The following is a 14537-nucleotide window of genomic DNA, read 5'->3' as shown; positions in this document are numbered from 1 at the left end:
TCTCAGTCATAGACAATAGTGTTTGCCTTGGATTTTAGTACATATCAACCACAGATAACCAAAATTCAATACTTCACTTGCTTTCCCTGAGTAAATGATCAACTGTGGAAGTTCTAAATCCTTTCCTTCTTTTGAGATAGTTTTGTTATGCCGCAGTGCCCAGGCTGGTCTTAAACCCATGGTCTTTCTGCTTCAGTCCCGTGGATACTAGATTATAATATATGCCAGTACATTAGGACTTAAAGACTCTCTTTGAAAGGTCATTAAACTAGAAAATCAATTGGCAAAATTTCCATTGTCCATTTGCTTTTCCTCTTGCCCCGCCCCCTCCTAAAAAGAGAACGGGAGTGGATACCTGCTGGTAGCAGGCCAGTTTGATTTACGGGAGTTCATGACTTCAGTAGTGTTGTCTTACCAGGGCTAATAGACTCCACAAGGGAGTGACTGAAAAAAATTTCAGTATGCATCCAACACCAATTAACCTACTGCACATAGGAAACCATGCATTTTATCTACGGAGTTAATGTTTCATGGAGGGCTGATTAGGGAAACAGTGCTTACTGCTTCCGGGAGGGATGGCATGAAGAGAAGCTGGAGCCATAGATGTGGTTTCATCTCTACACCCTCACCACACCCTACCCTTCCCTTACCTGCATGGCTGGGTAATCTCCCTTAGCCCATCTTTTCCTATATCAGTATCCACTGAGATAAATATTCCAGTGCTTAAGGAAAAAAATGATGAGCCATTGACTTAAGACTGACACGTTAGAGGGACAGGAAGAAGTTACCCAGTTGGTTTCTTTTTCACGCTTGTATTTTTAACTATTTAAGTTTCGTATTTTTAGCTCCTATTATCTATCATTATCTATTCAAATGCAGTATTTGGGCATTGGTGGTGGGTTGACTCAGACAGCCTTGTTTGTGCATTATCACCAAAAAGAAGACAGGCTCTAGGCCTGACATGGAGGCCGAGGGAATTATTAGGTCCTTTGATTCTCCCATGGGGTATTGGTGTCTCCTAGAGTTGTCCTAAAGATCAATGAGACAGGACATGTGAAGGCACTTGGCAACTTAGGGAAAGAATGAAAGAAAAAAATTACAGTTGCATTTAAAATCCCATGACCAAGATTTTGTGTGTGTGTGTGTATGTGTGTGTGTGTGTGTGTGTGTGCATGGTACACATGTGTTTGTGATGAGCCTCAATAAAGAAAATGTCTTAAGGGTTCATTGAACCCATCTTTCCGTACTTGGCTGAGCTCTCTGAGTTCTCTGGCATCTTCCCGCTGTTATGGCTTTGATGACACTGTGATGCTCAGTGGCATGGCTGAGTGAGATACCCTGACAAAGCTTCTAGTGAACACATAGTGCACACCCAATTGCCTTGAATGAATGAGTGAAGTCAGGATTCCTGTGAGGTGTCACTGATTGCCATTAGTGCCCCACTGAGTCAGGGCTGATGCCTTATTTGAAAACCAAGACACTTACCGTTGTTTGTGCTCATCACAGAGTGCAGTTCTGGAAGTCCAGGTGGAGATATAAAAACTGGATGGAATTCACCTTTAAATTTAATACTGGGTCCTTAAGGGGAAAAACAGGAAGCAGTAAGAAAGAGAACAATAAAAACTATCCTGTATTGAACTTACTTGCAAAAGAAAAAATTCTAAAAGATCCTGAGTCTGATGAGTAGAAATGTACCCTGCTTATGGAGAGCATGAGGAAGGGCTTCCATACCTTATCTGAACTAAAACACACGAGAAACACATACCCAATGTGGTGTTCCCCATGACCAATGGGGCTTTCGGGTAGCTGTCTTTGAGTTCCAGAAGGTCGTCCAAAGTCACAGGCATGAACCAGGTGGTCCTTGCCCCTTGGAATGTCAGCCTCCTCTTATTTGGATCTTCAGCCATTCTCTGCAGAGAAGCAAAGCCATTGTGCTTTCTGGGGGTGCAAATGGTCCGTGGGTCATTTTAGCTTTCTTGGGGATCAGGAAAGGGTAGGGTAGACTGAAACTCCCAAATCAATGAGACCGCATCGTGCTAGGTGTCTTTAGGGGCAGTGTTTATACTTGTGAAGTGGCTGTCTGGAGAGGCACAAGTGCCTCTGTCTGCCCTGGTTCCACCCCACCACTGGAGAATTAGAATTCCCACAGGAAAACAGCACCGGGGAAGAACTGGGTGGCTGGGGGACTTACTGCATGGGTCTTCTAACTTGCCACTAACCACACGTACACATGTTCCCGCTTCTGTGCCATCCTTTCTAGAAATGGCAATATTGCTACTGGGGGAGAGAAACTGAGAATACTTTTTTCCTCCTTGGTTCTGGGGGAAAGTGTAGGTAAATCCATTTCCTTGTCCCTGTCTCCTGGCTCTTCAGGAAAGCAGCGAGCAATGGACTGGAGAGTATGTTAACTGTCACTCAAAGACACTCATCCTCAGGCGCAGAAAACACTGACTATGGGAAAAAATGTTACTGAACACTATTCCCTTAAAAATTTAAAAACTACTTACTTGTTTTATTTATAGGTGTTGTGTGTGTTCTGTGTCTGTGTGTGTGTGTGTGTATAAGGGAATTCTTTTTTACAACCTTATTTATATCTATCTAGTATACATGTATCTACATTTAGGTATGCAACTTTAAAAAACTGACTCATAGAGGACACAGATGGCTGCCCAGCCCATACTTCTTGGTCTGGAGGGTGGTGGTGCAGGGTTCAATCAACCAGGAGCAGCTTGGCCCTTTCCAGGTTTCTTTTCTTTTCTTTTCTTTTCTTTTCTTTTCTTTGTGGGGGGTGTGGCAAGGGCAGAAGGCAGATTTGAGGAGACAGGGAGATAAGTGGGATTGGAATACATGATGTGACGTTCACAAGAATTAATAAAAGATTGAAAAAAGAAGAAAGAAAAACACATCTTCCCTCAGACATGCCTACAGGTCAACCCAGTATAGACAACATCTTCATTGAAGCGTTCTTCCCAAGTGATGCTAGGTCATAGCAAGTTGACAGTCAAATCTAATCATTCCATGATCCCCCCACCCCTAAAAAAGAAAGAAAGAAAGAAAAACCAGTCCCCCTCACCTCACCCCAAAACTGACTCCTAGCCAAGGTGTCCAAATTCTCATGCTCTGAGGTACATCGCGCTGGGTTCTGAGACGCTATTCTCCTATCACGCTTCCTCCAGGGCACGGTTATGGAAGAGGAGTAACTGCCATGTGTCATGTTATTTTCCTTTCCACTCTTTCTTTACTAGTTTGAGCCAGCGGTTAACCGTAAGACAGTACAATCCCATTGTCCTAAGTATCATCTTCCTGTCACTTTACTGTTTTACAAATTGGCTTTACGAGACCCATCAGGATCTGTGTGGCCTTTGGTGACTCATCTACACTGTGACCTCGGGTTCTTCAGCTGAAGGGATTCAGTCAAAGGGACGGAGGTCCCGGCAGCAACTCTCTTTCATGCTGTCTGACGTGACTGCCTATCGAAAGGACTGAACAAATCCCAAAGAAATGACTCCATCATGGCGGACACACTGCCATCTCTTAATAACTAGAGCTTTGTAGTTCTATAGGAAAAGGCATGTGCCATGTCATTTTATGAAACAACAAAAGCATAGCAACTCACAATCAGTTCAGGAGGAAATATAGGTTCCTGCGATGGGTCCAAGGGCTGGAACTCATCCTCATTATACAGTTTGGTACACATCTCAACAAAAACACAACACAACACAAATGGAAACTCAGAATTACTGAGAGACACCCAGGTATAGCATTCCCCACGGTACCCCAATATGAAGCAAGATGCTGGAGTCACAGGGCCCCCTCACATAGAATTCTCCTGTCACTCCCAGGACTGAGGGGGTGTCCTTAACACATGGACAAGACTCTTGACTTCCTAGCTGTCATAGCAGAACATTAGACTCCTGCATTGGGTCCCCTGTATTATTGTATATTTAGGGGCACAAAGGTACCTGAGGTGGTTAATATTGATTATCAACACAACAGGCTCTATCTAGAATACTCCAGAAGACATCACAGTCACGTTTGTGATGGAGAGCCTAGACTGACTGGGCTAAGTGGATGGAAAGACCAGCCCTGAATGTGAGTGACACCGTCCCATGGGCTCTGACTGAACATAAAGGAGAAAGAGCTGAGCACCAGAGCGCATCTCTCTGCAGATGCAGTATGACCAGATGCCTTAGGTTCATGCCTCCATGCCTTTACTTCCATGGTGCACTGCACTCCCAGGCTGAGACTTTCAACGGCATGAATTTTACTTATTTTTGCCTTGTAATGGCAGACAAGAACAGGCACATTTGGATTTTTTGCTAATTTTTTTTTTTTTTTTTTGAGTCAATTCCAGTTGGAGTAAAAAAAAAAAGACACTTACTTTTTCCTCCCTACTGACGAAAGACCTTTCGTCTGTATCCATGCAGCATTTCCCAGATCCTTTCATTTGGCAAACAGTAGCTCCCTTGGGAAGTAATGCAATGTAGGTCAACTTCACGCCAGTTCTGTGAACATGACGCCTGAGGACTCCTGTGTGTAACCCACCACTGATCTGTGGATTCCTCACTTCTCTTTTGGGCTGGATGGAAGGAGGTCCCTGTAGCGTTTGTATCTCATCTAATTACTGTTTCTCCAACTCCCACTAAAACTTAGGTAACAAGGCCTGGAAATAGCAGGCACATGCCTGTAGTCCCAGTACTTGGGAAGTGGAGGCAGGAGGATTAGGAGTTTAAAGCCATACTTAGCAAGTTTGAGGCAAACAAATAAAACAAGAATGGCCGGCTGGGATACATGTAGCTCAGTGGGTAGGCTGATGTGTAAGCAAGCACCTTGGTTGGCTGCTTTACTTCATCAACAACGATAAAAATGCTTAAACCTCTATGTGAGTTTGGGAGGCAAGGCAATAAGCCACCCATTATCGAGCAATTAGAGAAAAATGAAGGGAGCTCTCAGTGAGGACTTGCTGACCGTCACCTGGGCTCAGAGGAAGAAGACTCATGGGATTGGAGTCCATGGGATCAACCACTGAGGTTCCCATGGGAAGTGAGAATCATGGAGGGTAGTTATACGGGGGTGGTCAACCCGAGCAGTTTGCTTTTATCTTCACAGTGACACACCATGAGTTTTCAGTAAAATCTTGGGAAGACAAAATACCTTTCAAGTTTCAATATAAAAAAGTGTTTGTAAATCATGGATTATTTGAAGGAGTCAAATAATTAATGATTATAATTTTCAGGATATTTAATGTAAACCAAAAGGTAACCCTTTGGGTCTGAATTTGTCAGTTGTGGTGACTATCAATTCCTCTTCCTCCTCCTTGTCCCCCTCTTCCTCTTCCTTCTTCTCTAATTTTTCTAATGCTTTAGTGAGAGAAGGTCTCACACTATACCCAGAAGTAGTTCACATTATAGCCCAGGCTGGCCTTGGACTCAGGTAATCCTCCTGCCTTAGCCTCCCAAATGCTGGGATTACAAATGTGTGCCACCATGCCCAGTTTCATTTATTATTCTCATCTTGGTAAACAGTGTCAAGGGCGTGTAGCAATTTAGAGACAATGAATGTCATATTTAAAATCAAGAGTCCAGTTTCTGGTTTAGCATGTACTGGCCAGGCTGGGCTTGTTAAGTTGGAATAATATATACTACATTTAACGATGGAAAAATCTCACACAGGCCTGCTGTGAAAGTGATAGTTGGTATTTTGAACTCCAAGACCATTTCTATTGAATTAATTAGGGGTTTGAATATTGTAAGCTGTGCTAGCAAAGGAACTAATTCTTTGTATTTTTATTTACATCCTTACATAGAATTTTTTTAAATCTACAAAGTTTTAGGCTGGACAATGTAAAGAAGGTGCTATTTCTATTGGTCAAAAAAAATGGCAAAACATTGATCACTATTACAACTCACCATAGATAGTATCTTAGGAGAAAATGAACTAGCCTGTAGTTTGTAAAACTTCCTGAAAATTTTTAGTAATAGTGTAAAAATGTAAGTTTCCAACTTTGTTTTAATTTTAATTTTTATTCTTAGAGAAGGTCTCTAGCATTTCTGCACAAAACTGAGTCCATCAACACAGCACTGTGGATGAGGTAGGGACTCAGGATACCTCATCCCTTCCTGGGGAGCTGCAGAGAGGGGAATTGCATTTCTCAGTAGTGTAGCCACAAGTGAGCTCCCCTTGATCAAGTACACAATCCCCCACCCAGTTCATGTAAGCAATTCTAATTAAAATGTTGGGTGGGGATAGGGGACACAGAAAAAAGACTTGAAAGTAGGAGGGAGACCTGTTGGGAAGAAGAAAGGGCTTGGCAGGAGTGGGGAGGGGAGAGTAATGGAGGGGATCATGATCAAAGTACATTACATATGGGTATAAAATCGTGAAAGAATAAATACAAATAAAAATACAAACAGTAGGCATCTAGCAACCCCCAGTGGCTAGAAAGGGCAATGTAGCGTTCTTCTAGAGATAGTTTAGTAAAGTAGGCTATTTTATGTAAAAGTCCATTTACACATTAAGTAAGCAGAATATTAACTTACAATATCTTAACTTACCGATGAGAATGTTTTCCCACTTTCTATAATTGGACGGTATCCAGTACATCGACACAAATTACCTGGTTAATAAGGAATTAGTCAGGTCTTATGGTCTCATACAGAAATGGACTGCACACCTATGCTTTGTGTTTTCAGCAAAACAGGCAAGTTTATTTTTGCTCTGAAACACAGCAAGATTCTTTGAAAAAACACTTCCCTTGAAAATGTTCTTCAACAACAGGTATGTGATTACAGTTTTATTTTTTTTTCACTAGAGAAACCATCTCATTTCCCAACCAACCCCTCCTGTCCTATCCCATGTTTATTCGCTAAACAGAAAGCACATTATTCTCGTGACTTTGTCAGAGCCATGGGACCAGCAAGTTTTCTCTGCCAGCTGGTTTCATCATGCTGAGGAGTGCCACCGATCGTGAGCTGGAGCCAACAAACTGTGAGCCAAACCCAACCTGTTAAAACCAACCTGTTCTCTTCATAAGTTAATTATCTTCAGCACACCCTCATAGTGTTGAATATCTGACACAGGGGCTGAACTGGAAGGGCCCTGGCTCTGTTTGTTCTCCAGGGGAATATTTCAGGCAGGGCTGTTCCACTGATTGTCTGGATCCGGCAATAGGTGTGCTGGGTCATTTGTGAATTTGCCTTAGTTTACTTGTTGGACATTAGTTGGAGAAGCAAGAATGCCTTGGATGCACAGCAGATATTCAACACATAGCTGATATTGTCCAGTCAGTCAACATTTCCAAAATATGGATATGGATGGAAGTAGGAGGGAAACCACTATCTTTAAAAAAGTGCAGGAATCCAGGGGTGGTAGCACATGCCTTTGATCCCAACACTCAGAAGGCAGAGGTCAACTTGGTCTACACAGTGAGTTTTGGGACAGCCAGGGGCTATATAATGAGGTCCTGTCTCAAAAGTTTGAAAATATATTGTGCAAATTTTACAAGCTATTTGAATGGCAACCATAAAGAGATCTTAATAACGGGGAGATTCTCATGATTTCTCTAAGTCTCAAGCTCTTAGTACTTCACTGATACTCAGTAATTCACTGAACAACAAAAAGATTACTGATTACTTAACAGGCTGGGTTAAAATTACACCCAAACTACAGGCCACAGCTGTTAACCAGAAAGGAAAATTTAGAATCAAGAAGCTGTTGAGAGAAAATACTAAGGAACACTTATATGCCAATTCCAAAAATATTTAAGATGAACTTTGACCCAATTGTCTTTTGCAACTTTTTGGCATAGTTGAGTTTCTGCCCGTGTCTGTTTGTGGAAAGGGACAAGGAGCTATCCTTTAATATCTATTAGTTGCACCAATAGCATTAATCCCTTAGATCTCAGTCCCCCAAACTAGGAAGGTTTCTGATAGAAACTACATTTGTTAACTTGTCTTTTTAGCTATAAAGTCATAAGTTTTACATTTAGATTTATCACTATTTTTGTAGGAATTGAATTGCTTACTCTTTGCTTATGATAACCCATTGTTTCTGAGCACCCTCCAACTAGCCAGCACATAGATATATAGTAATTTTAGTAAGTAATGTTAGCGAGTCATTTAGACAGACTAGTTAAAACACAACAACAAAACCTTGTTGTTCCCCTCTACCCATATTTCTATGTTTGGGAAAGGCTGCCCTTAAAATACCCTTAAAGCATCAGTGAAGGGAAAAGTCTTGAGAGGAAGCCTCAGCTCCCAGTGTCCGTCTGCCTGGTTGTCCATCTTTAGTTCCCTAAGGATTGCCCTCAGAAGCCTCACCTCCAAGTGCCTCAGTGATCTGATCAGGTGTTGGCTCTGGGTGGTTCCTGAGCAGAGTGTAGATGGACATCACCATGCCAGGGCTGCAGAATCCACACTGTGTGCCATGACACTTGGCGAGCCGTTCCTGAGAGACAAAGGCGCCATTAGTGCATGCTAGCCAGCAGCACAGAGTCTAAACTTTTTGAAAATAACTTCAGGAGAAATGCTCACCACTGGAGGAAGATCAATTTTTTTGAAGTCAGATACATGTACGTTTGTTAAAACAAAACAAAACAACAACAAAACAAACCTAAAAGCCTGGTAGCAGACTCATTTTCATGTCTGCTTTCTTCTTTCCTCCCAGTGGTTCACGTACTCTATCACTTGGATGATTTAACTTTTCTTCATTTTACAATTAGGGTGATAATAGCCTGTACTTCACAAAATAAATGAATGTGTGAGTCAATCCAGTGGGCTCTGGAAAGGCATCTTCCCGCCATTTCCCTTTAGATTAGAGAGTTTTTGATGAACTAAATGTTATAATCTAGATTCTTAAAACATGAACATCTATTTCATATTTCTGGGCTAGTCACACATTTAAATCATGCACATTCAATGTTATGTACAGAGAAAACTGTGGTGAAAATGTTAATTTATTTGCCCTATACAAAAATCCCTAAACCAGGAAGTTGAAAATGGAGCCAGAACTGTCAGTCCAGCCTATCTGTTAACACACACTCACCTAACTATCTTAAGTATGATTTTAGTGTTCTCAAATAAAAGTCCTCCCCCTCCAAAACAACCCATCATGGCTCCTATAATGGAAGCCGAATGAATACTCTGGTTCAACTGAAAGGACAGACATTATTTTGGTGCTAGGGGACAACATGGCTGTGTGGACTTATCATTACATAGCACTTGTGTCTGCTGTGATAGTCTAGATTAGAATTTTCTGGTGGGTTTGACACCTGGCTCTCTCGGGGAGACAGAACCCTTTAGGTACATCTTCTTTTCCAATTTTTATTGTACAAAAACCTCTACTACCATGGTAAGTACAATTTATACAAACCAAGGCCTTTTAAGGACATCTGGTTTAACTTGGCTATGGATATGTCTAAAGATAATCAGCAGAAACTCTGTAAATTTAGCAATAGGCTTTTGTAAGCTGGGAAAGCCTGCTCTGGGGTACCAGTGCACAAATGTGTTCCATCAAGACTGGGAGAGTTAGATCTACTAAACACAGAAGGAAACACTTGTCTAGGTGAAGTGATGAGAGGTGGATGCTGGGTAAGATCTTCTGCAGAACATAGCTATTTGAGCTCACAGCTGGAAGATATGGACAGGTCTCTGCCAAGGGCAGTGGGCAGGCAGTGGAACTTTTGTGTTCCAGCTGCAAAATTTCAAGGAAGTCATCCCAAGGGAAAGAATCTTGTCTTTCTACGTTCTGTCTTAAACTCACCCATCAGGAGTTCCTGCTCAGTCACAGGAAAGCCATGTTTCCTTTTCTTGCCCTCCAAACTAGAATAACCCACCCTGCTGCATTTTAATTATAGCAGGTGGTTGGGTGATGTTTCTGGAGCCTCCTCTCTCACACAGATGAAATCTCATCAGTGTCCCATACTTTGGAATAGTGAGAAATGAAGACATCTATTTTCTATAAACTCCTATTTTCTACCTCATTTTCTTCTTGAGTAAGACTGCCCTTGTCTTTTAGTTACTGCCCAGAACAGAGCTGAGAAGTTCTTTTGGGTTAAGGTGTCTTTAAAGTCAATGGCATCATCTTGAAAAGATCTCTGAAAAAGATTCCCAGCTAGGAATCAAGGACTCTTACAAAACAAGAAAGTAAAAGCATAAAGGATTTCAAGCTTGGAGAGCTTGGAAGAACACACCAGACTCTGGGCCATGCCTGTGCCACCAACTGGTCCCCACCGCATTATGATCTTACCTGCACAGGGTGAATTCTCTTCTTGATGCTTCCCACACCTTCCACTGTGGTAATAGCTGCCCCATGGAGGGAGCAGATGGGCACCAGGCATGCTGTTGCTGGATAGTGGCTGTGATGGGCTTGTGTAAAGAGAACACACTGAAATCATGATGAATGGGTGACAAAACTTGGGAAGTCATTTCAGTCCGGAGGAGGACAAGGCTGTATTTCCCAACCATAGAGAAGGTGACCTATGCAACCACAGACTTCTGGCCATGCTTGAGAAAGAACTTACATATCATAAGTGGAGGAAGTAAAGAGGGACCCTTCTATGCGGGATTTCTAAGTGACTGTCATTCACCTGTTCTTATTTTATTGTTTTCTCCTTTTAAGGCAAGTAAGGAAGTGTTCCTCTTTGGATCATAAATGTCCCCGAAGGCATCAAGCCTACACAAACAACTACAGGCAACTAATGAATGGTGATAGAGGGAGAATAGACTTCCCCAGGGATGAGCACTCTAATTGGTTAACGGGCACCAAATGGTCAGTCCTGAAAACATACACATGAGTAATTACACAGACTGAGTAGGACATATTTGGGAATTCACATGTGTATCTTTTTCCTTCTTGCATTTCTTCCTTTTTGTTTTAGTATGTGAATATGTGTGTGTGTGTGTGTGTGTACATACATATAACAGCAATTATTGAAAAAAGAGGCCATAAATACGAAAGAAAGCACAAAGGGCTTGAAGGGAGGAAAGGGGAAAATGATGTAATTATAGTATGATCTCAAAAATAAAATGGAAAAGAAACGTCTCCATTGGCTCATACTTTGAACACTAGCCCCCAGCTGCTGGTGTTGCTTGTTGGGCTAAGGAGTTTGTACGCAGGAGACAGTGGCTGGGTGGAGGAGGTAGGTCCTCGGAGCGTGCCTGAAGGTGACAGCCTGGCACCTGGTTTCATCTGTGACATCTGCTTCCTGATCCACCATGAAGTGAACTTTGCCTCTTCTTCCCTCTGCCACAGATGAGGGTGCTGTGTTCCCTCTCCCTCACTCTGGGGACTAAAGTCTCCCAGAGCTCTGGGCCTAAGCAAGAATATTCCAAGGAATATTCTTATATCTTGGCACAATTAAATGAGAATCTCTGCTGAGATCAACTTGTCACTGGTTAGGCTCTTTAGATGTTGTTAGTGTTAAGCCACAATTATCTTTCCTTCCTTCTCTCTTTTCTATCTTTTTTTAAAGTGTGTGTGTATGTATGAATATGTGTGCGTGAGAGAGTATATGTTATGTGTGTGTGTGTATGCATACATGTATGTGTGTCAGTATGTATGTATCTGTGTTGAGGTATGTGTGTATGTATTGTGACTAGGTATGTGTGTATGTGCATGTGATATGTGTGTGTGTATGCATGTGTGTGTGTATGAGTGGGTATGAAGGCATGTGTGTGAATGTGTATGTATGTGTGTCTGTATGTGCATGTATGTGCAGAGGAATATGGGTGTATGTGTTTATGTGTGTGTATGTATGTGTGTGAGTGGGTATGAGGGCATGTCATGAGTGTGTGGGTGTATGCATGCACACACATCTTTCTTTGTCCATGTCCCTTTTGTTTTCTGACTGTGTCTCACACCTCTCTGTTCTCTTGAAGGTCCTTGCCTTGTCTGGCTGAAAACTGCATCCACTACTAAGACGTTCATAGAACTTAACTATTTTTTTTCTGCTGTTCTTTCTCAGTTTTAAATGTGGGTGACAGTCACACTGTCTTGAGGTTATTTGGAGAACTAAATTTGATGACATATTTAATATGTAAGCATTTGGAAAGTGAATGACATTCACAAGCATCTAGTAAATGCTGGTTATTTTGCCAGCATCTTGTTATTTCTGTTAATGACACCCAATAAATTATAACTCCTGAGAAGAGATCGACTCTGTATAGAAACACCTGTTGCCCAATTCTCTAGGGATAGCTCCTAAGTAGATGTGTCTCCAGCTGATCAGACACTTCCTGCCTCCTCAGCCTTCCCTCTCCTAAGTTCTGTCGTTTGTGAATGGCACCACCCATCGAGTTCACACAAGGCAAAACCTTGGCAGTTACACGGGACAACCCCGCCTTCACCTGCACGTTCCACCAGGGAACAGATTTGCATTTTCAGGTTGAGATGATGCAGCTTGATTTGAGTAATCACTTGTCCTCCTGGGAAAATGACTTTTCTCAATGTACGTCAAGGCCTAAGTATCATCAACACTCTAACTTGCATTATCCATTCTTGCTGACACTTCTCTGAACTCCCTGTTCAAAGGCAAAGAACTATTTTACAACAACAGAACAGAGCCCTGAGAGCTCAGAACACAGGATGAGTAAGTCTTGCTGTGTGGGAAAGAGACAGAGGCAGGGTAAGCACGTTAGAGGCTTGGAGACAGGAGGGAGGAGCACACAGTTATGGGAAAGTGAAACCTTCACGGGGAAAGGCTCCTTGTCCTTCCCAGATGTGCCTACAGCATGGCCAGGTCAGCACCAAGGATACTGGATCTTCTTGCTCTTGGGATCATATCTTGACACCATCACTGTACAGGCACCGCAGCCACCTCCCCCACAGCCATATTTAGTGCCTGTGAGACGGACTGGAAGGCGAGTCAAGGAAAAGCGACCCAAGTTGCTGTAGTTGTTCTACTTACATCTCAGCTCATTGGTGGAAGTAGAGGAGGGGCTACTCAAGAGCCACACCAGCCTTCTGACAGCTGGGTCCCAGGGCACTTTTGTATGTAAGAATTTCTAATTTAGTTGGAAAGGTGATGAAATAGTAGTTGGGGAGCCAGCTCAGTGGTAGAGTGCTTGCCTCCCGAAGCCTTGGGTTCTATCCTCAGTGCCTAGAACAACACTGAACAATAAAAAAAGAACACATGCTAGAAATTGTGATTTATACTTATTATTACTAGGATTTGGGAGGCGGAAGCCCGAGGATTGCTGTGAGTTTGATACAGCCTGGGTAACATAGGGAAGTTTACAGTAGCATGGAATACACAGAGAGACTCTGTTTCACAAGAACAAAACCAAGGAAATGATATGGCATTCCCAGTGGTATAGGGATCAGGGCTTTCCAGTCAAAACACAGAGATTTCTGCAATGACCCATGTGTGTATTCTTCCCGAGTACAGACTACAGGAGCCCACTGTCAGCAGTTTAGCGTTTGTGCCCAAATGCAATGTGGAAAAGCACATGACTTCTATAGCACTCAGAATTGTGGGCAATGAAAGATTGAGCCATACTGTGTCCTTTCTTTGGATGACATACAAGGTGGTTTGTGTATAATTCTGAGAAATTGTCCTGGAGGCTTAACGTTCTCCTGTACAACGATATTTACTCTTGCTTTCTTATGGGATTAGAAAACATCCGTTTAAGGGCTGAGGATACAGAACAGCAGTCTATCATGTGTGCAGACCTGGTTTTGACCCCCAGTTTATCAAATAGCAATAATAACCATGGCTCTTGAACTAGTCCTATCATGATCACTATGTCAGACGTTTGCATATCTTCTCAAAGAGAGAACAAAGGATGTATGCAAATCCTCTTTAGGTGCATTCAGGAATGTACCAGAGTTGGCTTGGGGCCTTTTCTGGGTGCAGCTTAAGAGGATTTCCTGGGTGGAACTGATAATTGGCTTGGGCAAGGGTTGAGCTACTTTCTTCCTGTAATTGCTGCCCTTGATGAAGAGCTGCAATCAGGATACTTCAGGTTTTGTGATTCCTAGGGGAGGGGTTCTTCACAGCTTTCCCAAGAGGCTTTGCACACGTGACTCTGATCTTTAATTATGAGCCAGTTACAGCAGCTCAAGGCTGAGACAGAGGGCTGAAGGTTGTGTGGACTAGTCCTTAAAGCACTCCAGTGAGCAAGGCACAAAAAGGCAAGGAGTCATTTGTTCCTGCTTTGGGAGCCTGGAAAATTTCAAGCCAAGAAATCCAAGTGCTATGTGGCTTAGAGGTGGAGTTGAGTGTTTACTCAGGATGTAACAGCAGAGCTGTGTGCATAACTTAGAGCCGTCCCCAGTGAACCATGGACAACTGATTCCTCTGACCTCTTTGCCCTCTGGCTATCTACCAGCTGGTTTTAAGACTCAGTTCTTATGGAGGAACAGTAAGTGCTCTCACCACTGAGCTGCCACCCCACCGGCCCTTCTGATTTTTAACATCTGTCTCCCCATTTACATCAAAGGATATGGACTTTCCTCAAGTAGAACAGCAGATTCACTTCGGGATCAGGATTCTTCTCTATGACCTACATTGTGAAACAAGGGAAGGGTTTAGAGATGCT

The 14537-nt window shown here is 42.6% G+C and overlaps 1 protein-coding gene across 1 annotated transcript in view; it reads right to left on the bottom strand.

The window, feature by feature from the left end:
• The window catches only part of LOC127226328 (aldehyde oxidase 4-like), a 47602-nt gene that overhangs the window by 29696 nt on the left and 3369 nt on the right, over positions 1–14537 (bottom strand). Inside the window, 9 exon segments of the mRNA XM_051190252.1 lie at positions 1486–1578; positions 1766–1910; positions 3617–3697; positions 4382–4465; positions 6555–6616; positions 8319–8445; positions 10246–10354; positions 12754–12850; positions 14432–14501. Of these exon segments, the coding sequence (XP_051046209.1) occupies positions 1486–1578; positions 1766–1910; positions 3617–3697; positions 4382–4465; positions 6555–6616; positions 8319–8445; positions 10246–10354; positions 12754–12850; positions 14432–14501 (868 nt within the window).

This window comes from Phodopus roborovskii, unplaced genomic scaffold (genome assembly GCF_943737965.1).
Source record: "Phodopus roborovskii unplaced genomic scaffold, PHOROB, whole genome shotgun sequence".
NCBI lineage: Eukaryota > Metazoa > Chordata > Mammalia > Rodentia > Cricetidae > Phodopus > Phodopus roborovskii.
The sequence above is the reverse complement of the archived record's forward strand: the minus strand, read 5'-3'. Positions and strand labels throughout refer to the sequence as shown.